The following is a 26380-nucleotide window of genomic DNA, read 5'->3' as shown; positions in this document are numbered from 1 at the left end:
AGAGGGCATGGTCGAGCTTATTTTAATCTGAAATTATTTATGCATATGTATAGCTATAGATACTGTCGCTCTTCACTGCATAAAAGGTTGCGTAGATGGTCATTGTTAGAAACTCGTTGTCGGAAGGCACTACTCGTCACATGCTTAGTGGTTCGGAAGTTCAAAGCTGTCTTTTCGACCTAAATACCTGTGCCGATAGTAACAAAAAAAAAAAAAGAAAGAAAGAATAAATGCGGGAATAAAAAGCAGGAGAAAAAAAAAACTATCAAGAATTCGTCGGAAGTGTTCTATTCTTGCATATTCAGAGGTTTAGAACTTCGAAACAAGTTTCTTTTACCAAGATATGTACAGGCTAAAACAAACACGTCCCAGGAACGTGAAGCGAAAAAAAAAAAAGTTTTCTTTGCTGAACTTGAGCACTATTAGAAATCTTCTCCCATGAGTTGATTTATTCCTTAACGTGAAAAAAACAATAAATATATTATTTTGTATTCTGCAGATGGCAATGATATGTACTGTCTGTGGCATTAATTTAAATGCGATACCTCAAACAACTTAGACGAAAATAAATATCAAGTTTAGGTCAAAATTGCATGCAGATAAATGTTTGGACATTTCTTCGAAACTCACGTTGAATAACAATAATCACATCTTAAGACGGCACTTGCCTAAGCTATACATAGATCATTCTTAAAAAAGTATAACATGTCTACCATAAATAGCTCCGGCTGCAGCGTGCTTCAAATCTGGCACAAACGATAATCGTCAAAAACCCGTCGTCCTTCCTCGCCCCTTCGGGGATTTATTTCTTTAAACCTAAGCATGCCAGAAAATTGAAATAAACGACATTGTCTTTCGTAAGGAACGCAACACCGCGTGTAAAAGTTTGAGAAAAAAATTACGAATGTACCCCTCTACTTGAAATCAAATGAAACCGTCCGCCGGTCTTTCGAAGTTCGACGAACGTCAAACTTTTACCCTAAAAGTTCGAAGTTCGTCGAACTTCTGACTTTTCTGAATTCAAAAGTTCGAAACTTTTCGAATTCTCTTGGTAAATAAGTTCGAAAGTTCGAAATTTATTGAATTTTTTGGTCAGTCAAGTTCGAAAGTTCGACACGCATCGAACCTTGCAGCGCAATAAGTTCGAAAGTTCGAAAAATATTGAATTTCTTAGCATAATAAGTTCGACGGTTCGAAAAGCGTCGAACTTCTTAGCTTAACAAGTTCGAAAATTCGACCTCAGTCGAATTTCACGATATAGACAATTCGAAAAATCAAAATCTTTCGAACCTCTCGAACCGCTTGATTTGATCATCGAAACTTCGATTCGAAAAAAGTTAGCGGCATCCGTAAAGTGAACTGAACAGTGCCTTAAATTTATGCACACTACTACATGCACGTTAGAAGAATAGAAAAGCCCGCCAGAAATCAAAACAAATCCCTACTCTAGCTTTTCTTGCAAGGATCAAAACAAAGCATCTTCCTCGCAAAACAGAGCACCAAGGATCTCTTGGAAGAAGATTCTTTCTCCCAAAAGAACTAGGATGCCCAGAATGTGTCTCCAACAGGTGTGCTTAGATTCCGCCCATGCCTCGGAAGTGGTTCCGAAGTGGCAACAAGTAACGTCGCAGATGTCGGGTGTTGCCATCCTGGAGGCATAGGGTGTTCCAAAAAAAGCGCTAGAGAACAGAAGCATTGCTGTCCCTGCAGCATCTCAGCTCGTGGCTGTCGAAGCTTCCGTGCAGTGCCAAGCTGAACTTGCAGCTGACAGGGCATCTGCCCCGTTCGGCACCGGTGCTGGTGCGCTGCCAGGGTCGGCGATGGCATGCCACCCTTATGCCTCGATGGGCGGAAATGGAAGGGAGCACTTTTGAGCTGAGCAGTTGTGCTCCGGGCAGCAAGAGAAATGAAGGCCGGTTTCCTCCCCAGTGGTTCCCGCTGTACCATGAGGGGCACCTGCAGACGGGGGACCACGTGCTGCCCGTGATGCTGGAGCATCCACCGGCCAGCTACTCCTTCCTGACGCCCAGCGTTCAGATCCCCAACACCAAGTGGGTGGACGGGCACAAGGGGCTCTTCGACGTCTCCCTCCACGCGGCCTCCACCGTCCACCCCCAGGTGCCGCCCTTTCCCTCCTCCCTTGCTTCACATTTCGGGAGCGTGGCACGGTCGACGCTAGCGATTCGGAGGTAGTACTCACACTCTCAAAGGCAATTGGGAGTAATAACTCTCACATCAACTTAGGGTATGTTTCTGTCCTCAACTCAGTTATCTTTATTTTGGATTTTGAAAAATTGGCACCACATTAGAGGTAAACTCTGAATTTCAAAGACTTGCGAATCTAACGAGAATACACTTTGATAAGTTTTGAATTTTTAGCAAAAAACAAACTCCAAAAAACACCTCCCAAACTTTACGAAAAAGGAACTCATAAAGCATGAAATCTTATTTATATATAAAGTTTATATATTTGTGCCTCCAGCAACCTATCGTGCAAATATGGCAGTCTAAAAGAGGTCGTGCCGTGCCATGTGCCAGCTCAACGCACAACTCTCGGGTTTCAGAGGGCAAGCGTTGGACTCAAAATGGTTTGCCCCTGTCTTTATTCGCTGTGTTTCAAACCTGCGGCGATTTGTTGGCCAGCTTTAAAGGTTCGACCTTCTTTGGGGACGGAAGGACGGCCTTTGATAAACACTCAATGTCCGCTCCACGTGGTAGCGTAGGTTGCGTTGAGAGCGACCCCGAGAACAGTAACGACAGAGTCACGAGAACAACCGCCGACAGCATGTAATCACGGAAGCCACGAGGGATGGGCAGAAACGTTTTCCCGCTATCGGCATCCATTTTGCTGGAGTCGCGAATAAAGTTTGAGCACTGCCAGGACTCAAACTTTTTATCTTTATATCTAACCTTAACATCTGTAATGCTCCTAGTGTTTCACTTGTTCATGATGTTCGTATGCCACTTGTTAAGACGCTCGTTCGTGGTGATTTTCTCGTAGAAAATAACTCATAAACACATTCTGCGTTTAAAGGTCTGTGAGGCGATGTCTCCAAATGACACGGCGGTCCGTGCCAGGCAGACGGATATTAAACTTGAGTGCCAGCTGCGTTTTTCATACAATGGAACTCTGGCACATGGCATATGACTGATTGATCAAAATTAGGATTTCGCGCATGCTGTATTAAAATTTTTTAATAGTGGTTTCCAATAATACATTATTCAATATTTGCTTCGAAGTGAACTGCAGTATCCATATTGTTTAAGTGTTAATCGGGGTTGGTTAGCCCCCTTTGAGCACTCTTCCTGCTGAGCACCTGTGCGCTGTGGAGAATCAACACCTGTGGAGCTTGTTTCAGCGAGTGTGTTGCACTGGCACCAAATACTTACTTTTACAGCAATGCCCATAAAAGTAAAATGACATCCATTGTTGTTATAGTTGGCGTAGTAGGGTGTCCGTTGTTGCCAGATCCTTTAAAAAAATTGCCCGCCACTTGCAGGAATCAAACCTGGGTCTGCTGCGTGCAGGGTGGAGGCGTCACTTCTGAGCTACGCCACAGCATTGAAACCCGCTTCATATTTAGGGCTTTTTTTAGTACTCGATGCCCGCTGCACGTGCTCTCTAGACCAAACAAAAATTAGCCGATAACAAAATGCTATTGTAGCACTGTTGTTGCCAAGAGCTTGTGCCAAAAGACACACTTTCTCGCTTTCCGAAAACAAAAAAAGAAACACAAGCGTTGGGAACAAAATTGTCAGATGTCTGTTTTATTCTGAACGCTTTTGTTCACGCACCCTACGGTGCGTGAATGCAACGCAAATGCCCAAAGACTTTGCCGTGACGTGTTGCAGCTATTGCTGTGATTTTAAATTTCCTTCTATTATTTATAGTGGCGAGCCCGCTTTTCAGCCGGTAGCTTTATGAATATGCATTATATTTGCTACAGATGTTGTATAGCTGAAATGCAGAGCAGTAAAACAGCTGTAGCTTGTTATCTGACTTATTGGAAATGCTCCTGCGATTGGGCCAGACTCTTTGTATCCTGGTATGAGCGTGCAAGGTTGCAGTTTCTCAGGCCAGCAGTTTTGTTTCCGCCCTAGATCCCCTAGACAAACTTTCGAGGCAAGATATCTACGAAAGTACTCGAGGCGCTGAAAAAACAAGAAACCTCATAGTTTAGGAATATTTTGTGCACTACATAAAAACAGTGATAACCCCCAAAATTGAAAAATGTAGTGGAGTTACAGATTGAGTGGCAACTTCATTTATAAGTTGCTTAACCTTATGCTTGCTAGTAATGAGAAACCATGCGTGGATTGCCTTTTATTGATTAGAAATCTACTTATACTCCACGTCACTAGTTGCGTGCAGTACAGGCGAAGGCAATGCCAGGCGAGGGCAGAAAGGACAAGCATAGGAAGGCTGGGGAAGGGGAGGAGGGAAAGCTTTTCTCCCTTTCCCCCTTCTCCCGTCTCACCTTCCTAGTGCTCGCCCTTCATCTCTTTGCCTGGTGTTGCTTGCACTGCGCACAACTAGTGACACGTAGTATAGAGAGTGAGTCGATCGCTAATTAATTAAATTAAAAGTTGTACCAATGTTGACCAAGAACTTTCATCGAAATAATACCTGCTTTCAACGAATGAATGGAATGAAAGCCTTAACCTTATGCTCGCTGCTATCGGAGACCCACGCATGGATCGTTTTTTGTTAACTTGAAACTTAGTTAACCGATTAATTTAAAAAAAATTACGTCTATATTTTTCATAAAGTTGACTAACGCAGAATGCGTCGAGTGTTTGTGCTGACCCGTTTCGATTTGTTTGGATGTGTTTGGCCCGATACGCTTTTGTCGTAATCTTTCAGGGAATGAGACACGAGCACACTACGTAATTTGCGTCGGTCGGCTTTAACAAGATAATAGCGCGAGTTGTATTTTTTCTTTTACATCTTTTTCATTTGTCTCACACTTTTTTCTCGTCTTCCTCTTTATTGTCCTTTTCACCTTCCTACGCTCGCGGTATATTCCTAGGCGTGCGGCGACAAGTCGCAATGTGCGACTGCCTCCGACCGGTGCCACCTTTGCGGCCGTGGCTTTTTATAGCCGCCGAAGTAATACTTTTCTCGGCGGGTAGTGTGGGGCTCGAGTGTCGGCTTGTGGGACGTTATTTGCCTCCGTCCGGGTTCTTTTGTGATGCTGTAAACCTGGAAGCCAGCCCTAAGGTGCGGCGTCAAAGCGGCCTAGTGCCCTGACCCCGGTGTTGGGTGGCCAGGACCCGTACCTGGACCGCTTCCTGCAGCTGTGCACGGCGGTGGAGGGAGGCCACGTGCCACCCCGCCTGCTCAACGGGGAGACGGCCGAGACGGAGCTAAGGGCCAGCCTCCTGGAGCTGGTCCGGTGCCGGCCCGGTCCCCTGGTCCGCTTCCTGCCCACCGTGCTGGACGCGCTGGTGCGCATGCTCGTGCAGCCCCCCCGCCTGGCCGGCCAGCCCTTCAACCTGGGCCAGGCCGCATTCCACGCCCTGGCTGCCGTCGCCGACACCGTCGCCGTGAGTCCGGACCTCTCGGTGCCACGACGAACCGGGGGTCCCAGAGTCCTTAGTTGTCTCTCGCGACACATGCCACGCACACCTCGGCAAACTCGCTTGCTCAGACTCTCTCGCACCCGCCGCGTGATTCCGAGGAAATTCGAGTGACTCCGTGATTTGACTCTGAGTTTGTGAGTTACTATTGAGTGACTTCGCGATATGACCCTAAGTTTGTGATGGTGAGTGACTCCGTGATGTCAGCTTCTGATGTTGTCACGAATGACAATGGATGAGGCGACGAATGAACAGACAGAAACTAAATGTTTAATGCGTCAAACTTGTGCCTCAACAAAGACAAAGAAAAGGGACAGTGTCGAAGGCAGCAAAGTAGCGGGATCGAGCGCTGGGGTGGGACAGACCCTGCACGGTGCGGCACAGTTCCTCTTGAAGGGGTATGGAAACGGCGTGAGCTTGAGCTCTCTGCCCCTCGTTTCAAAGTCGTTCACCGAGAAGCACAATGCGTGTCGCACTTGTGACGTCAACAGTTCATGCACAGTCAAGAGTACTGTAGTTGCAAGCCCTGCCACTTGGTGGCGTCAACGCCAGGCAATTTTGCCTAGCAGTAAAATCCGAGGACTGTACAAACCTATGGCTTGTACGTAGCTCACCCGTATTGTCATTTCTGGATTTGCCGGTGTTTTATGTGCCACGAGCGTTCGGTCTGCCGCCTTACTTTTACACCGCAGAAGTAGTAGCTCGAGGGAACCAGTAAATAGAAATAACCATGAGTACCCAGCAATGGCAGTGATGTGATTGCTGCACCTATTGCTCCAAACTGTGCCAAGCAGCTAACCCTGCTGCATCCTGCTACATTTTGCCAAAATAGGGGTAATCTGTGCCAAGCCTGCGCCTAAGGACCAATTTCGGTTGCCTTTCAAAACCGAAACTAAACTGAGTACCGTAATTGAGCATGTGCAATCTAGCAATTGAGCCCGACACTAAGTACCCTACATTAATCGTCCATCCGGTCTTGCATGGTTTTCTCGCCGTCTCGCGTTTCGTGCTCTCGTCTCGTAAATCTCGTCTCTCGCCTTTTCTTTTTTTTTTTCTATGATAGACGCGGGTGTGTGCGGACGCTCCGACGCTAGGGTGCCAGGTACCAGCCATACCGTCATGCTGTGAAACAAAACTATGTTTTTGCGCGGTGGGAGTTACTTTGTGAGCTGAAGCCCTCTCTCCTGAGAGCAACGGCCGTGGGAAAACTATATTTGGTCCCTGCCTTTCAGTCACCGTGGTCGCACGACATTGGGTGTTGCCGTTACCACAAAGCTGCAGATACGGTGCTTTCACCGCTGCATGTTCATCAACATTCCTGCTCTTTTTTATATCATATGTTACTATAAAAGTTCCTCTTTAACTCAAAGACTGCTGTTTTGAAGTATTGATTACCTAGGTTTCTCTGGGTGGGCTTTCTTTCGAGAGGGACCCCTGTACGTGTAAAATGTGCCGCGAAAGAAGGTTGATGAAAAGAGGGTAGCTAAAGCAAAGAGGGCGATGTATGCAAGCTGAACCCACGCAGCGCGCTTGTTTGTCTTGAGTTCAGTCATTGCACAAAGCGCTCCAAGAACTTTTTGACCCTGGCTCGCGATGTCTTGCATCAATGCACTCAGGTTATTATTTTTTGTGTGTTTAGCTTGTACCTTGTTTGCCGGCCTGGCAAGCACACGCCGCTGGACTGTTGATTGTCGTATGCTCGACAATTACATTTTGCATACAATTTTGGGGATCAGTTGGCGACGGAGCGGATTGACATGGTTTCGGTTTCGATCGAGCAGCCATTGTCTCAGCTCGCGCGACGAAGCACTCGCAACTGAAAGCCTGCCGAAGTTAGCCTATCGTGCATGCGAACATGATTGCACGACGGAAGCACCAGCTGGGATGCTTGCAATCCATTGTTTTAGGTTTGCATACTTTTGACGACAATCTGGCACATCAGGAACCAGTAAAACGGTGGCAAGCGGTTTTTCGAAATTGTTCGCCAATGCCTACAGCACTGTACACTTGTGGGATGTCTCAGCAGTAAAAACACAAGCAGCAAGTTCCGTCACAACACATCGCATCAGAACACAACGCATCACAAAGTGCCCTTCGTATGTACAGCACTAAAAACCAATATTTTTATTTTTCTAAGAATATCTGCTCCAAAAGCCACTTTTTCTGTTCCGAAACACTGTCTTGGCTGCTTCAAAGGCCACTTTTGCTGCTCCAAAACACTGTATTAATTGCTCCAAAGGCCACATTTGCTGCTCCAAAACACTGTTTTGGCTGCTCCGAAAGGTCCTCTAAAATGATAGAATGGAAGCTTGGGCGAGTTGGTGAACCATACTTCTTCTACAGCCAACCCAGACGTTGAAGAGAAAAGTGAAGTAGTCGAATACACAAGAGTTGTAAGTTCAGCGCGTGTGCTTGTCTTCCTGAGTGTCTGGGGTGAGATTGGTTTTCCCTGCGCTGTCACCGTCGAGTATGCTCCAAAATGGCTTAGGCCAATCACATCACTGCAATGGCGACACGTGCAAGCTATCTATACAGTCGACTCGCATTAATTTGACTTATTGTTTTATTTAACCCTGTTCAGACGTCCTGGCAAAAGCCCATACATTTCTACAGAAAAAAAAGAACCCAAAAAACTCTTTATTTCGATATTGAAATATAAAATATTGGTTAATTTGACCTAAAGAGAACCGGCAATGGGCCAGTTACAAGAGCAATCAACTGCGCCCATCAGAAAAAAAAAAAAAAAAAAAAAAATTCCAAATTTTGAAGCACGCAACGAATTACGAAGAGAAAGAAAATGAAATCATGAGCCATTCCACTTTGTGAAGGTGCATGACCAGCAAAGGTATTTGGCACATGACACAGACCCGCCCCAAGGAGCTGGAGGAAACTAGACACGCACAAAGGGACCGCGACCTGGGGGAAAGTAGACACGCGCGATGGGACTGCCACCCTGGAAGAGCGGAAAGAAAAGGAACTAGGCACGCAATTAAGAACTTGGAACGACAACCAAGAAAGGGCGGTGCGAGCGTAGACATGGCCGACGCGGGTCGCACAGCGGCAAATCTTTGAGAAACCTTTAGTATCTACCTGAGAGTCTACTCATCTTGAAAATGGTGCCTTCTGATTACTAATCTGCTGAATAGACCTATTGCTAAATCGCCCAAGCATCAAGGAGAATGCAGGTAATGGTGTTCCACGCGTGCAGGAAATGGCGTTCCAAGCCTAAAAGAAATGGCATCTAGCACGCTCAGTCGTCAACACTTTATTTCGGTTATTTACTTCGACTCTTTTTTACGGCGAAGGCGCGTGCCTGCGGTGCGAGCGTGGAGTGTTTGGTCGTGCCCACGAAAAATGCACGGAATCCTAGCCATAAACAGCTTCGCTGTAAAACCTATGCTGATGAGAAACGCCGTGCAGTGCTGCACGGACTTCGACCAGGAGGCACCGGGCTATTGAAGCGACCAGCACCTCGATCTCGCGAGTCTGGCTACGAACTGCAACCGTACAGCGTGTCAAGAGTACAGGGGACAGCAAGCGGTGCCGAACGAGGAAACAAAAGGATCATCAGGAACACTTCTTCTTTTGAGCGAATTCCACGGCAGGATCAGCAGACCCGGGGCATGGAAAGTTGGAGTGCCTATGACACCTCCAGGAGGCTGCTCGAGAACACTGACGAAGACCCTCTTGAAACTGACTGTCCAAAAACTGGCAACCAAGACCCTCCAGAAGCGGGACCAAGTGGGGACGCCCCAACTGGTGGTACCCAGGCTGCACCAGAAGCAGAAAGCAGGCATCATCCAGGACGTCAAACTCGCAGAAATCGTCCAACAAGGCTGGCAGATTACTCAGCTGAAGCAATTTTCTTTTTCAAAGTCAAGGGGGAAATGTAGTGTCGTCACATTGTATACTTTCTTACTCTGGCAGTTTCTTGGAACTACCCCAACTAACTATATTTTTTTAATCCCTGTAATTAACCCTTTCATGTACGCTATTTTGTATCGGGAAATTCGGAACAGTTATTGTGAAATCGGCAAATGAGAGTGATGCCAAAGCCAGCATTTAAGTGTACCCGCACTTTTCAGTGCCGTGCCATCAGTGGCACGCAGGCTTGTTAGTCGAGCAGGCAGTCTAAAAGTGAACGATGCTGAGCATTTGTTTCTTGCTGCTGGGCAGGTGCTGGAGGGAGCTTCCAAAGCATTCACCGTGAGACTGCTTGGAATCAGTTGGGAACAAATCCTCCAAAAAGTGAAGCCCTGCCTTCTGCTGACGTCATTTTTGCATTCTTGCCAAGAGCGGCTTTCACTTGGAAAAACATGATGAGGTTCCAAATTGGAAATTCGATAACTTAGCAGAAAAAAAATTATTTTGGCCTGATATTTGGGACACTTATTGAGCGATCTGTGTTGGTCCATTTAGGAAATTTTCAGACATATCGGGGACCATAAAGAAAACGCTGGAGTACCACTGTAATAGAGACATTTTTAGTGTATATTTCTTTCAACTTCTAAAAGTATGCATGTTTATTGGTTTTTTTCTCGGTCTCATTGCCCTTTTTTATTGTTTTTGCTCGTCCATACCATGGGGCGATTTTCTAAGCTACCCATACTAACTATCCTTTCTAAATACCCAGCCTTTATCCTTTTCGACATGCTATTTAGTATCTCTAAATTCAGAATAGGCTTTGTGAAATCTGTGACGTACCTCGTCACTGGTTGCTTCGGTCGTGTTCACACGCAAGAAATCTCTCAAACACTTTATTCTTTCACGTACCCGCGCGCAGCGGTATCGCTCCTGTCGCTAAGCCTCTCGTTCCGCCCGACGACCCCCTTCCTCCCTCCGCGTCGCCGCTCCCGCCCGCGGCCGCTGCGCCATCTTCCGGGGTCGGCACGAAACGGTTACAGTGGTCGCCCATGCCATTCGAGAGGTGCGGCCCGTGATACGTGCATGCATATGTGCGCTTCCCCTAACAGTCTCCCCCCCTTAATCCGTGCAAGTAGAGTTCCAAGAGTCCTGGTATCGCACAAGTTGGTCCGCGTTGGCCAGACCACATGCTCGGCCCGTGGTCGGATGTTGCAGTTTATAAACATTGCGCCCGAGCCTAGCCGCAACCACAAAAGGTCCGGAACGTCTGGGGGAAAGTTTGGCCGCGATTCCACGGCTTGCATTGCTTAGGGTGTGTAAATCACGGAGCACCAAGTCACCCACAGCAAAGTTGCAAGGCTGTCGTGCGGCATCGTATTGGTGCCGCTGAGTCTCCTGTGCTTTGGTCTGGTGTTCCCTTGCAAAGGCAAGTGCATCTCTGAGGTGCTGGCTGAGCTCTGCGGCGTATGCATGGGAAGTGGGAAGCCGGGCCTCCGGATGTTCCTGCAAGGGTCTGAACTCCCAGGGAGTGTGGAGCTCACGGCCATAGCAGAGGAAGGCAGGTGTATAGCCAGTCACCACGCTCTCGGAGGTTCTCATGGCGAATGCTACTTCTGGCAGGCGCTTGTCCCAGTCCCGGTGGGTGGTGCAGTATGCCACGATTCCCTGCTTCACTGTAGCATTATGCCGCTCGACGGTCTGACCTGCTGGTCTGTAGGCTACGGTGTGGCGGTCCTTGATGCCCCAAGCTGTCATCACGCCCTTCCATAACTTGCTGACAAATGGCTTGCCATTGTCGCTTGAAATGGTCAGAGGTACACCGTGGTGGCAGAAGACGTCCACCATCCTCTCCACAATGGCTCGGGATGTTGGTGCACGAAGGGGGTAGAGTTCAATAAACTTGGTGAACTTGTCGAGAACAACCAGTATGTGCTTGTTCTGGCGTGCTGTGGTGGGGAGAGGTCCAATCAGGTCGACACTTAGGTGCTCCATGGGGTTTGCTGCCCACGAACTATCCATGAGACCCTTGGGCTTCTGTCGGCGTGGCTTAAAGGCTTGGCAAGACTTGCACGACCGGACATAGCGGGGTATGTCGGACTGCATCCCGAGCCAATAGAATCTCCCCTGAACGCGTCGGAGTGTTTTGAAGTAGCCCGCATGGGCGCTCAGTGGATGGTCATGCTCCATCTGGAGAAGCAACGTCCTCAGGTGCAGTGGTAGCCAGGGGACTTTGGCATCCCGCCCCGTGTACATCAGGAGGCCCGTGGTGTCTATTTCGCTGCTCTCTGCCAGGTCTCGTACCATGCGTGCTTCCTTGGCCTCGGACGGGAGCGAGTCCGTTTTTAGAAAGTCGATTATTGCTCTCAAGCGGTCGTCTTTAAGTTGCTCTGTTGCCAGCCTGTCTGGGTCTCGGAGTAGTGATATGTCGTTGGCCTCCAGGGTTGCCAGTTCCTCGAAATGTATAGAGGGACTCGGCTCGTCCACCTGGATCGGGAACCAGTCGTCTGCGACGGATGGTGCAGCAACGTCTGCTGTGGGCAGCGGGCAACGGCTTAATGCATCCGCCGGGATGTTGGCCTTCCCTCTTCGATGCTTGATAGTGCAATTGAACCCTTGCAATCGCAGGACCCATCTTCTGACCCTGCTGGATGTCTGTTCTGTACTGAACATCCAAGCGAGGGATGCGTGATCGCAGTGGATTTCGAAATGGGTGAATTCCACGTATGGCCGAAACCTGTCCAGAGCCCAGACCACTGCTAGGCATTCCCACTCTTGAACAGTGTAGTTGCGTTCGGCGTCATTCAGAGTTCTGCTGATGAAGGAGATTGGCCTGAGTTGACCGTCGTGTTCTTGCAGGAGGACTGCGGCGATGCCGATGCCGCTGGCATCCGTCTCGATGACAAAAGGGCGGTTAAGGTCGGGCAGAGAAACTACAGCTTTCTCTGCTAGTTGCGCCTTAAGGGACCGGAAGGCTGTCTGTTGTGGCTGCTCCCATGTCCAGGGGGCATCTTTCCTAAGCAGCATTGTCAGTGGTTTCGCAATGTCGGAGAATCTGGGGATAAAGGTGCGGTAATAGCCCACTAATCCCAGAAATGCCTGCAGCTGCTTGACAGATGTTGGATCGGAGTAGGCCTCAACCGCTCGTACCTTATCGGGATCTGGCTGACATCTGCCCGGGGAAATCACATGGCCGAGGAACTTGAGGGACCGTTTGCATACTTGCACCTTCCTTGGGTTGATAGTGAGCCCTGCTCGGGCGATGCGGTGCAGCACGTCCTGCAGGTGCTTGATGTGGTCCTCGAGGGTTTCAGAGTAGACCAAGACGTCGTCAAGAAACGCCATGCAGTGCTTGTGTTTTATTCCCTCGAGGACCTTGTCCATTAGGGCCTGAAACGTAGCTGGGCCTCCTGCCACACCGAAAGGCATTCGTTTGAATTGAAACGTGCCCTGGTGGCAGAGAAAAGCTGTCTTGGGAATATCTTGCTCAGCTACTGGGATCTGGAAGAACCCCTGGGACAGGTCCAGGCTGGTAAACCAGTTGGCCCTTCCCAGTTGGGCAAGGACCCAGTCTGTGCGTGGCATGGGGTAGGCTGGGACGTCGGTCTTGGCATTTAGTGGCCTGTAATCGATGGCTAAGCGGTAGCCACCCGTTTTCTTGGCCACGAGAACAGGGGCGCTGGCCCAAGAGCTTGTGCTTGGCTCCACCAAGTCCTCTTCAAGCAGCTCTCTGATGCATTCGTCGATGATTGCCCTTTTCTCAGCATTGACTGGTCTCATTTTACAGCGGACAGGGGGACTGTTCCCAGTGTTGATGCTATGCTGAGTCAGTGGGGTACATCCAGGTCGTGCAGTGAAGAGCTGATCATGGTCCCTCAGCACTGCTGCTATACGTGGATCGATTTCTGCGGGCCAAACAGGGTGCCCGCTGGGCTCACTGTGTTCTTCAGCCAGGGCAGCAACCTGTTCGGGCACGGTGAAAAGACCCTCCAAGGAATACACCTCATGAGCTTGGGGCAAGTGGAGTTTCCCAGATGTCTTGGCGAATGGTATCAGCTGTTGTATCTCTGTACCCAAGGTCCAGCCCCCTTGGGCCACATGGATAGAGATACCGGAGGCTGTTAGGAAATCTCGACCAAGTATCACGTCGCGGCATAGGCCCGGCATATGGATGAAGCGTTGTTTTCGGCATCCACCGGACCAACGAATCCGGCACCTGATGGACTGGCTGGTGCTGGACCATCCCGTCGCCAACCGGAGGGAGTGGGCTTCCTCTCTGAGTCCTGCACCCGTCGCTCGGGCAGCAGCCACAGCTGGGTCTCCGAACAAACTGACGCTGGATCCTGTATCTAAGAGGGCGTGAAAAACCCTGTCTCCTATTGAGAGCTCCAGTAGGGGCTCCTTCCCTCCGGCTGTTGCTGCCACTTGTAGGGCAGTCTCGTAGACGCTGGCCGGGGCAGCCTCTACGTATGCCCGTTTCCCGGGCAGTTGGCCTGAAGATGTCCTCGCCGGCTGCAGCGGTAACAGCGGGGCTGGTTGCGTGATCTTCCTGTGGCGCAGTTCCGTGCCGCATGCCCCGTGCCTCCACAGCGCTGGCACTGCTGGTGCTCCATACTGGTGTGCGCCGAGGCCCACGGCTGGATCCACTGCGGTGTTGGTTGGGACGTGGGCTGGTATGGGGCCACGACTGTCGGTGCCTGGGACTGCTGGAAGGTCCACGGTGGTAGCTGGTGTGGTACGGGTGAGAAAGGGGCCGGGGCTGTGGCCAGCTGCTGAGTCTTGCAGTGGGATGCCTGCACTGCCGCTGGGTGCAGGGGCCACCATGGCTGGGGACCGATGCCGGCATTCTGTGTTGCTGGAGCTGGTGGGTGGCCCTGGGCCAGGGCGGCAGCGGCAGAAGAGGGGCCGACGCTGGCACTCAGTGCGTAGCCGGGGTTTGAGGCGACTGAATGGTGTTTGACGAACGCGAGATCCCTGGCCACCTGGTCCGTTCTCGCTGGTGGCGGCACATACTTCAGCCGGTGCCACGCACGTTCCATAACGCCGCCCGCAGCCTTGGCCATTTCGCGCAGGTTCGCGAAGGTCATGCCCTCACACAAGTCCTGGAATTTGGGATGCATTTGTCTGCGGACCCTCGCAACCTTGTCCGCGTCCGACACGGTTTCGCCTATCCTGTCAAAATACTCCGCGATGACATGAATGAAGTGGCTCAGGTTCTCCTGCGGGTGCTGGGTCCGATGTTCGAGCTCCTCTTTTAACCGATGTTTGTAGTCGACGGAGGCGAACTCTGTATGGAACTCTCTGGTAAATGTGTCCCAGTCTTCAAAGCCGCCGGAGAACCGCCACCAAAGCTTGGCAGTGCCCTCCAATGCAGCGGGAAGCACCTGGCGAACGCGCTTGTCGCCTCCGATTCCCGCGACCAGGCAGAAATTTTCGAATTTCTCGAGGAACTCACTGGGGTTCTGGTGGTCTTCGTATCCGTTAAACTTTGGCAACTGGATATTTCCGCACTTCCACGGCGTCGGCTGCGCGGGATCCGTCGCCGGTTGCCGCACTTCCATCGGCGTGTTCAGGAGCAGGTCGCGGACGGTCGCTGCCATTCTTTCGCGGTCTAGGGGAGTCCCGTCAGTCAGGCTGAGCAACTGCGCAGCCACGCTGGACGGGGTCGCTTGATCCATAGTGCGGGCGTGAGGGTGGGCACAAAGAACCCGAAGAGCTAAAGTGGCCAAACCGAGTAGCGGACTGTTTACGTCGGTTTCGCGCTTGTTGAAGGTCCGGGTCCGAAGGACGAGCCCCCACTTGTGACGTACCTCGTCACTGGTTGCTTCGGTCGTGTTCACACGCAAGAAATCTCTCAAACACTTTATTCTTTCACGTACCCGCGCGCAGCGGTATCGCTCCTGTCGCTAAGCCTCTCGTTCCGCCCGACGACCCCCTTCCTCCCTCCGCGTCGCCGCTCCCGCCCGCGGCCGCTGCGCCATCTTCCGGGGTCGGCACGAAACGGTTACAGTGGTCGCCCATGCCATTCGAGAGGTGCAGCCCGTGATACGTGCATGCATATGTGCGCTTCCCCTAACAAATCACCAAGTGGAGGAGGTGCCAAAACCAACATTCAAATATATCCACGCTTATCAGTACCACGACGTCACTGGCAGGCAGGCCTGCAGGTTGAGCTGTTAGTCTAGAAAACGAAGTATTTCGCACATTTGTTTATATCGCGCATCATATATATCGTAATCAAGTCGGAACAAATACCACTGCCCAAAGAGTGAATCCCTGCCTGCCACTGGCATCACTTTTGCATTGCAAACTTTTGCAAACTGGCAAGGTCAAAAATTGAAAATTTAATAAATAAATATGTCTAGACAATTTTGAAACAAATCGGGGACCAGAAAGAGGAATGCTGGAGTACCGATGAATTGAGAGTGGATTGGCAGTGCACCAACACTGGGAAGCATACTGTGCCGATCTGAGTTTGGTTGTTGGTTGCAGAAGCTCCTGGAGGACCAGAACGACCAGCACGGGAGGAATGCCCTCCTGGCGACGTACGTCCAGTACCAGTGCACCCTGCCCCACCCGGACCCGTACCTGCCTTCTCCCTCCGGCGACTCCCCGCTTCTTGTCGGCAATGTGTACGGCACCATTGGGAGGGCCTCAAGCGCCGTCCCCATTGTGGTACGTCTCACTGCCTACCACACTTCCCAGGGGGCGCCAGTATTACACCCAGGGTCTCAATGGGCACCTTGCATTTGTGCTCCTTTAACTACGGGTGCAGCAACTAAACAGAGCGTAGAGGAACCGTCGAGGAGCCGCATGAGTCACTTCCAACCACACAGTTATGACGGCATCTCATGGAGGTGATTGGCAGAAGCAGCTCTCCGAGGGAAATAAATTAAGGCATCTGTGGAACGGCAGACTTCAAAGTGAACAAGACGGTGACTTCATCGAGTTTCTTCAAATGTTTTAATGCTCCTGAAAGGTTTAGAGACACGCTTCGAGCTTATATGCAGATACTTACCTTGACCTTTGGATACATTTATGGACCACGCGTAAGATTTAAATGAAAGACAGCATTCTTGAACTCGCTTGTTGATGCAGGAAACTGTCAAACTTGTCAGAGATCATCCGTAGTACCATCTTGCAGTGCGAGACGAAACCTGTCGGACATCCTACCGGCACCACCTGAAAAATAAATCCCATATAAGATATAAGTTAAGCCCTGCACGAAAAACACTTTGATTATCCGCATCCAATCTGCATCTACAGACTTCGTGTCCGCATCCAAACCGTATCCGCAATGTTCTTAAGTACAGGGACAGCAGAAATATTTGATATAAGCGATAACAGCAGCCTTTAAGATAGACGGGAACACTGCTGAACACCCTGACTGTATCAAGACATCACCATCCATTCTGTCCGTATGCTCACGGCGGAATACAGTGAACTCGCTGCAATAACTCATGGTATATCCGTCGAAGTCTTCCAAGTGTGCATTCATGTCTCCTGAGATAATTATTTCCCGATTAGTGCCAATTTCTCCAACATACTTGGAAATACTCCTCTTTTGATTCAGTTCCTGTTTTCAGATATACAAATCCTAGGAGCGCGTCTCAACCTCCGCTATTACCTTTTAACCAGATATGTTCTCTGCAGCTTTTCCTCACCCTTTCCCAGCCCTGTCCTTTCACTAACACTCCCAATCCGCCGCCTTTGCGTTCCCCTAGCTTCACATCAGTTACATCCCACCCAAAAATAACCTGCCAAGTGGGAACCGGATGTAAACAAACGGTCACAATGGTGATGGGGCTAGTCACCTTATACCGAGTATCGCGTTTTCTTTTGATTGGTGGGAAGAGCGCCAAAGGGACATAGGACCAGGTTGGAGAAACACAGGCAGGGCACTGATTTACAACTGAAAGTTTATTGCTCTGCAAAAAGAGAAATAGACTCAGAAAGAAGGAAGGGAAGAGAACAAACAAACCAACCCGATAACATTTGGCATCAGCTATGCCCGTACGCTGTTACCTGCCACACCTTTTAACGAAATGTACCTTGTCGTCTGCAAGGGCAACAGAAGGAGCGCTCACACACGTGTCAGCTCCGATAGACGCCATAAAATATGTTTCGTCTCTCTCTCTCTCGCAGTCTTGTTTTTATGATGAGACAAAATCTTTGTGTCATGAAATGACGGCGAGCAGCCACACCTATCACAATGGACTGCTAAGTTCCCAGAGGGCGAGGAACGCAAAGAAAGCGAATGTTCCCTTCCCCTAATGTTTACACACTGCCCAATCTGACCAATATACACCCAGCTGGAGGACAGAGGGATCTGGTACACAACCCTGCTTGCACAGGCGACGTACGGGGTGCGATGCTTGATGTCACACTGAACGGAAGGGCTCTCTACTCACAGCGGCACAAAGGTGGGACAGCTTAGATGACGCCGAGAAGACAACAGGCACCTCAGACTTACTGGCAGCGTGCTTGATTCGGTGGGACAAGGCATGGATATACGGGAGTGCAACGGGTCTGGGGGATGGCCTTTGTTTTAATGCGAAAGCATTAACTGTCTCATGAAGCGAGCTGACGTCATCAGTTTGAAGTGCGAAAACGGCACCTAGTTTCCCGTTTCCTTCGGTTCCATTGGCTGGCGCGCGTCGGTGAAGCTCCCATTGGCCGTTGCACTCGTCATTTTCCATGACCGCTCACCCCATCGCGCTGCGTGTCCATCAGCGCGGAGCGTCCAAGGTCACCAGGGGAGCACATGCGCCGACCGGTGACGAAAGGTACGCAGCAGACGAAAAAGGGAGTGGACGAGCGGCTTGCATGCTTTCGCATTCACAACTCATAAGAAATGCTTAGGCGTACCTTGATCTTTTTTTTGTAGGACTGATGTACCCCCTAAACATTTTCACAAAGGACTCAGCAACACCCAGAACAACCCCCGAAGGGAAGCCCACAGAGGCAAGCCTTTCAACCTGAGTCACAAAACTTAACCCACACCTATGGTGACAGGATTTTAACAAAGACGCCCAGAGGCACGACTTAGCACCAATTTTGAGGTTATAGGAAACTAACCCTTTCTTCGATCTGGGATCATAGGATCAGCATACATGTGACGTTCCAAGGCAGAGATTAATGTCCAAAAATTGCAAAACCCCTTCTGTCGGGACCTCGAGCTCAAACCTTAGGCCCTGGGAACATTCAGTAAAAATGTCTACAATCTCTTTAACCACTTCAACACAGTCATGGTCAAGGCTGGGTCTAAAAAGGACAATAAGGTAATCATATAGATCAACGGAACATGCCTTGCTTGCCCAAAAAGAATATATTTTGAACAGTTTTGAATCACAACGTCTTACTCTTGGTATTTTTATTGACTTTAGTAAAGCTTTCGATACTCTAAATCATAAAATACTTTTCGCTAAGCTCGAGCATTACGGCGTATGAAGACATGCCCTCAACCTTATAAAGTCATATTTAAGCTCGCGATTACAATATGTTGTCATAAATCATTCTCGCTCCGATTCCCTTCAAATGCTTAGTGGTGTCCCTCAGGGTAGCATCCTTGGACCACTCTTGTTTAATATATATATATATATAAATGACATTTCCAATATTAGTACTCTTGCAAAATACGTTATATATGCTGACGATACGAGCCTTTTCTTTTCCTCCTCTGACATTGAAGAACTAACTGGCACTGTTAACCGAGTATTGACATTATTAGCAAGGTGGTCATTAGTGAACTGATTGAAAATAAACAAAGAGAAAACTAAAGCCGTAATATTTCGTCCTAAAGGAAAACTTGTAATGCACCCACCGCCTTTAGTTTTGAGTGACACCGTTATCGAGTATGTAGAAACGTTTAGATCTCTCGGTATAAGTTTTACTGCAACGATGACATGGGACGCCCACATAAATGAGGTTTGTCTTGCCCCTTCCAAGGTTGTTGGAATCACCTCACGTAATAAGCATGTTCTACCTGAAAAAAATAAACTTACTTTGTATTACGCTTTCTTTTATTCGTATTTAAGCTATTGTTTTCTTGTCTGGGGTAATACCACAACATCCAATATTCAGAAGCTTCTGATCTTGCAAAAGAAAATGCTACGTGCTATTCGCGACTCCAGCAAAACGGACGCCACCAAGCGGGAAAACCGGGAACCAGCCAGTCCAGGTCGCTCCGCGCCCCTCCGCGTCTCTGGTGGCTTTCACGGAGACGTGTTGTTGGTGCGGTGGCGAACAGTGTAATTTGACGAAGGTCCGAATATTTCTTAAGTTTGCCTGAGTGATCATTAGTGTAGTGAAGCCTCAGTAGATTGTTTTTTTCTATTATGTGTTTGAAAGCCCGTTTACTCCACAGCACACGGTCGCGTGCTTTCGATTTCTTGGATGGGGAGGAATCACGGAAAAACTTTTTGATTTGTTGTCTGTCTCGAATCACATTCAAAGTGACGACTGCTTGGTAACTGATACTGGAGGGAACATCAATGTTGCAGTCAAGTAAATGGGAAGGTTCGATAGCTCCTTTTCTTGAGTTTGGTTGTGTTCGGTTAGCTTCAAGTTTGAGCCACCCACGCCGGTCGGTGCGTTGGCTATTCATCTTGGCTGCTTTTCGCCGAAAAAGCCTTTGGACCACACTGAAGGAGTTGGGCTGATTTTGCAATTACTTGATTCAGGAAAACTTGCTCGCTGCAAATGATGAATGAGGGAAATTATCTGTTTTCAAAAGGTGGGAGACAAGTCTCGCAACGTTAGATGCTGTCACGGCATTTTGACCTATCGCGCCTCGAATATTTATATTACGAGGACGTCGAAGCCAGCAGCAATTTACGTCTACATTGGTCAGGATGACCGGCCACAAAAAAAGACTAATTTTCTCCGTTCAGGATTCGAAGCAAAGTTCAACGCAGAGAGGTTCTGTGCGGATCTTCAATAAAGACTCTCTTCAGTTTGTCTTCGTGCTGCCGGCTATAGAACCATTTGGCTAAGTTTAAGTAGTATGTCTCCGTCTGTCAAATATACTTTTAATCAGCAGCTCACCTACTAGCTAGTCAACTAAGCTCATATTTTAACCCGAAGGATATACTAATATTGCTTTAATGGGACCCCCATAGTATGTAATATAATACATAACCTGCTCATCAAAATGACTTCTCGATTGCTACTGAAACCTGAATCGAAATACGAGTATCAACTGCTTAGTGGGGCGCCGGCAGGTTAACATGGTCCTTGGCTCAAGAAGCAGTTGCTTAATTTTCGTAATTTTCCTGCAGCCTGTGTTGTTGGCCGAGCAGACGACAGGAGCTGTTTCGTAAACGCGGATACGCACAAAAGCTCATTTTGCGGACAGAAAAGTCGCATGGTCGAGGCATGCGAGTTAGCTGAAAAGTTACTCTCTGTGGAACAATTCTGATGTCATCGCCGCTTTCCTTAGATGATCAAAACTGATTAGTATATTACCGTCTCTCCGGAGCCCATAGTTTTGGTTTTGAACGAAATCTCTGAAACGAAAGTTTGACACGAAAAGAACAAAAAAACACCGGCAAAACAAAACTATGCTTTGCAAGTTTTTCTGTGCCGGCTACACTTAACCATCTCAGTTCAAATACCTATAAAATTGGGCATTAAACAAAAGAAAATCTATTAAATATAACGCGCCACCTGTTCAGGTGGCCCGGCCGAGCCGCCGCGACCTGGACTCAGCCGCCATGCTTGTTTGGTGGTGGCGCCTCCTATAGGTCGCTGGAGTCGCGAATTACAAAAGCTCCATATAATTCCCCAACCGGGCAGGCTTACTTACAGTTTAAAATTGTGCCTGTATATAATTTATTTGTATATAGATTCGCATGTTTTTACAAAAATATAATAGCAAAAAATGATAATTTTCTTTCACGTATTGTTTCTACTGTGCCCCACAATACACCTTATGTAACCAGGGAAAAGGCACCTTTGTTTTACCTAGATGTAGAACGAACTATGGCTTTACAATGTTGCGATATATCTTGCCTAAGTTTTTGAATACTCCTCTATGTGATCACTTGAATGATATGTCTTCTTCTGTCCTTAGGAACGCTTTTCTATAATTTTTCTTTACTCATTTTGTCTGTACTGTTAATTTTGTATATATATTATTTTTTACCGTGTTTACACTGCTGACTTGTAAGGGTGGCGAGGCCCGTCAAGCAGTGGACGACACTGCTTTTTTCTTGCCACCCTCAGTTTGTATTTCAAGCTGAAATAAACGCTGATTGATTGATTGATCTTAGCACATTCAAAATGCGTCTGTCCAGTCTCCCAGCAATGCCTCTGTCACACTTTGCCAGATAAATATCACTAAGCAGTGGCGCTACGCTAGGCCCTATACACTTGCCACTCTTTTGCGAAAAGGTATCACCTTCATAGGCAACGTAGGTTGACTCTGGCTGTTTGCTTGACTGACTGCTCGCCTTCATTTTTAGACGCAAAGATTTTGTCTCGTCATAAAAACAAGACTGCGAGGGAGAGAGACGAAACATAATTTATGGCGTCTATCGGAGCTGACACGTGTGTGAGCGCTCCTTCTGGTGCCCTTACAGATGACGAGGTATATTTCGTAAAAAAAGTGTGGCAGGTTCGTGTGACAGGGTGTGGGCGTGGCTGGTGCCGAATGTTATCGGGTTGAATAAAAGGTTTAAAAAGCGCAAACCAATGGGGACAATGAAGAAACACGGACGACAGAACAGGCGCTTGACTCTCCACTGGTTCTTATTAACACCCTTGTCCCCTATATATATACACATTGCCCAAACCACATCGGATTCATTCCCCACAATTGGAGCCCACCTTCCAGAAACACCATCTCACTCTGAAGCAAATACAAAGACGGAGCGCTGACGCAATTGTTTTCTTTCTTTTTTATGTAGAATGCCTCTATAATCTCTCTTTCCATTTTTTTCTTTTGCCGTTGTTAAGAACTTTTTTGTTTTCTTAAAAAAACTTTTTGACTGGCACAAAGTTTTTAAGAATGGCAAAAGAAAAAAATGGAAAAAGAGATTATAGAGGCATTCTACATAAAAAAGAAAGAAGACAATTGCATCAGCGCTCCGTCTTTGTATTTGCTTCAGAGTGAGATGGTGTTTCTGGAAGGTCGGCTCCGATTGTGGCGATGGAATCCGATGTGGTTTGGGCAATCTGTATATATATAGGTGACAAGGGTGTTAATAAAAACCAGTTGAGAGTCAAGCGCCTGTTCTGTTGTCCGTGTTTCTTTATTGTCCCCGTCTGTTCGCACTTTTTAAACCTTTTATTCAGTAATGGACCAACTAGCCCAAACCCAAGTTTTAATGTTATCGGGTTGCTTTGTTTGTTCTCTTCCCTTCCTCCTTTCTGTGTTTATTTCACTTTTTGCAGAGCAATAAACTTTCAGTTGTACCGTAGAATACCGCACATCCGCCCATTCCACATTGAGTGCCCAATACCAAATTTGTGAGATCTGAGAAAATATGCACAGTACATTTATATGTAAAATTGATGACCGAACAAGCGCCCATCCCCCATTTTTTGCGATTATCTCCAAAGTTTGAGTGGGCGCTTGCCCGGTATTTTACGGTAAGTCAGCGCCCTGTCCGTTTGTTTCTTTGTCCTGGTCTACGTCTTTTTTACGCTGTTCCCACCAAACAGTATACACCACCAACTAGCCCAACTACATGCCTTGTTGTTTTCTTTTGAGGTGCTGTTTTTGGTTTCGATTGTTACACGTATGTATTTTTGGACACCGATTTTGGCAAAATGAAGTGTGCATTAGAATTGTACAAACAGGTATGTATGTATTAGCTCACAACAGAGGAGCAGTTTTGATTTTTGTTATGTCAAGCCTGCATTGTGAGTCACTTTTCCAGCGACCTTATTATTTCTGCTGCAGGAGTAAGGGTGTTTTCTACTGCAAGAGCAGTTGTCACTGCGAAAAGGAAGCGCTTATATACTGAACATGAGGAACAATTAATTTTCTTGCATGATAATTTGCAATAATTGCAAATTGCACGTGGCATTAGTCCCCTCTTGAAAAAACGCATTGTCTGGATGCAACACCAAATGAAACTGACAACTCCATACAAAAGAAAGGCAAACTAGAGAGTCAGCTAAAACACAGATTTTCCCAGTCCTATGGAGCATAGCTTAGTTTGAGTCGGACGACGTGAATCTCGTTCGGGTCACAGAAGAACCTAGGATTGGGTCCGGAATAAGGGGGAGTTAAACATCGATCACTGGTAAAAAAAAATACTGTAACTAAAGCGCTTTTATAGTGTTACTAAAGTTACCTAATATTCGACACGACCCAAGTAACAAAAATAATTCCTGTTATTTTCCACCGAAGAGAAAAAATGCATGCGCATTTTCCCATAGGGGTGCACGGAGCACCGTAAAAGTGAACTGGTTGCTGTCTGCTTCAATAATAAACCGGAAGTCTCGTATACACTAGCACCTCTCGAATTTTTAGCGGACCCTAATATACCGGGGGAGTGGCCACTTTCACTGGAAACTGGTTTAATCTAGACATGGGCGCTTCTCCAGTCAAATCGGGGGCATAATTTTCAGAATTCCCAAGTTTGAGATATGTTAATACTAGTAGGCATTCGAACAAAGTGCCGCTTCCATGGCATTTTACGGTACGTTGTAACTCTTTGCAAAACACAACCGGAAGTGCACTGCGCCATACTTTATGGCACTGCGCCGCACTTTTCTGCACTAGTGCAAGCTGATGCAGGTAAGTTGAATGAGCCCAATATGTAAATATTCCGCGGTTGAATTAAATAGAGTTACCAAATCGAGAATGATTCCACGAGTTTTCCCGCTAGATTTTCTCCATGTGACGTCACGTGGCACACGGCACTGTGGCTTGTGACATCATATGACGTTGTGCCGTGACAGGCTAACAATGTTACTAGATTAGCTCAATTACGGAACAGCCCAAGACACTGCTTGCACGTGCGGTGCCCACTCCCGGCTTGCCTCCCGTCGTCCAATGCACCACCGTTTTTGGGAGACGGCTGCTACGGTAATTGCAATGTACTCTATGAAACATATGTTTCGAAGCACAGCGTCTAGATGGCGTTTCACCATACTCCATGGAACGTGCAGTTTTTTCAAACTAAAACCTAGATGGCACTTCAAACAACGGGAGGCAGTCTGAAGGGTGTGAGGGGGGACACCTCCCTCCGTGGGAGTTTCACAACTGAGGTAATCTAGCAACGTTCACACTCGCATCACAGTCTCGCGCGACGTCGCGTGGCGCCGCTTTTGCACGATATAGTCTAAGTTCATTACAACAGACCTAGTTATAACAGATAAATGGATATAACATACCAATTTGTGAAGTTTGGTTGGTTTTCCTCTGCATGCCATTGACTCAACTTCATATTTGCATACAACATACTTCTCTTACAACAGACCGAAATCTTGGTCAAAATCAAGGTCTGTTATAACGAGTTTAGACTACACCTTGACGCAACATTGTGATGTTGTGTCACGCAACACTTTACCTTATTGCGACGTCACGACATGTGCCGCAACGTTGCGTGACCAGGCACTTTCAGCGAGCTTTCAAAAAGTTGACTGGCACCAAAATGACTCCCGCTCGCAGAAGTCTCCGCACGGCCGAAGCAGCAGCAACCCGGACCTGGCGAGCTCGTGCTCGTCGCCGACGCACGATCCGGACTCGGAGCCGAGCGCGCTCGTGGGAGGTCCACCGCGTCCACTGGACCGCACGGCCAGCATGCGACCGGCCAATGGCACAGCCTCCTCACCCCTCCGTGGCGGACCATCGCGGAAGCTGGTGCACGAGGAGCTGGTCCTCCAGTGGGTGGTGTCGAGCGGCACGGCACGAGAACTGGCGCTCGCCAACGCCTGGTTCCTGCTGGAGCTGGTCGTGAAGAGCATGACTCAGCACCTCGCTGCCACGGGGCGACTCCACGTGCCGCGCAAGGTGCGATTCAGCAGCCGGTTTGCGGACGACGTGACGACGCTGGTACGTGGCAGGATCCCGCGCAATTTTACGTTCCTTTTACGGCGCCTCGAACGTGTCTTAGGCCGATGCAGTTATAGCGTGCCACCCTTGCGTCGAAAGTTTTCTCAAAGTGGTAGCAAAATGCAGGACTGCCGTGTCGTGCTGTCGGATGATCCTGGCGATTGATTGTGCGAATTCCGGCAATGCGTTGCTGTCGGCTTCACGGCTCCCGACTACTGAGGCTTTTGGGTACTGTCAGGTTGGAGGGCCGCCTCCATTCAGGATCGTTGCAGCCAGCAGCATGGGACAGGCAGAAGCCGAGAGATCGCAAATGGGGCAGCGGTAAATCCACCAGCCAGGGACTCGTTCCAGGCACCCTAGTTTTTATGTACCTGTTTGAGCGTTTCAATGCTTCACACAGCTTGGTGGCCTTGTGAAGCAGGCTTTGATATTTGGAGTTTAATTTTCGCTCCTGCCTACATGGACGGACCTTCGCTGACTTTGGCGGTCACTCCAGGGGGATGCTTGACTTCATGTCCGTGCTGTGCTGGTCAAGTTTTTTTGTTTTTTTTTCAGATATGCGGATATGCAAAGTAGTATAATTTCTGCTACGAGTCTACTTTTGCTAGAGTTCTTCGATACACTACTGGTCACGAAACTTCTACCAAAGTTTAGGACAAGGTCAAGCACAGGCACCAGAGCCCTGGAGGGGGCATTGTCGTTTGGCCGCCCCTCTCTTAGTGAGTCGCCCCAGATTTGTGATTACAAGCAGTTACAAGCAGCCTCGCAAAAGGCGATTGCTTGCACACCAACAACTTTTTATCTCTGTTATTGATCATGGTATACAATCACTGGTCACGTTTTATTTGTCTCTAATAACAAAACTTAGAAATAAGTTTTTTTAATTTGTTTTCAAACAAAATTAAGCTTTTGCAAGCATAAAAGGTCCAA

At 48.3% G+C, this 26380-nt stretch overlaps 1 protein-coding gene across 2 annotated transcripts in view; it reads left to right on the top strand.

Moving 5' to 3' along the window:
* LOC8025408 (dedicator of cytokinesis protein 7) overlaps positions 1-26380 on the top strand; it is a 278454-nt gene that overhangs the window by 91978 nt on the left and 160096 nt on the right. For both annotated transcript variants that reach the window (XM_040206825.3, XM_040206824.3), the window contains exons 16-19: positions 1930-2118; positions 5272-5547; positions 15934-16116; positions 25067-25450. In XM_040206825.3, the coding sequence (XP_040062759.1) occupies positions 1930-2118; positions 5272-5547; positions 15934-16116; positions 25067-25450 (1032 nt within the window). The remainder of the gene's footprint in view (positions 1-1929; positions 2119-5271; positions 5548-15933; positions 16117-25066; positions 25451-26380) is intronic.

Source organism: Ixodes scapularis, unplaced genomic scaffold (genome assembly GCF_016920785.2).
Source record: "Ixodes scapularis isolate PalLabHiFi unplaced genomic scaffold, ASM1692078v2 PGA_scaffold12__126_contigs__length_90152505, whole genome shotgun sequence".
NCBI classification, from domain to species: Eukaryota; Metazoa; Arthropoda; class Arachnida; order Ixodida; family Ixodidae; genus Ixodes; species Ixodes scapularis.
The sequence above is the reverse complement of the archived record's forward strand: the minus strand, read 5'-3'. Positions and strand labels throughout refer to the sequence as shown.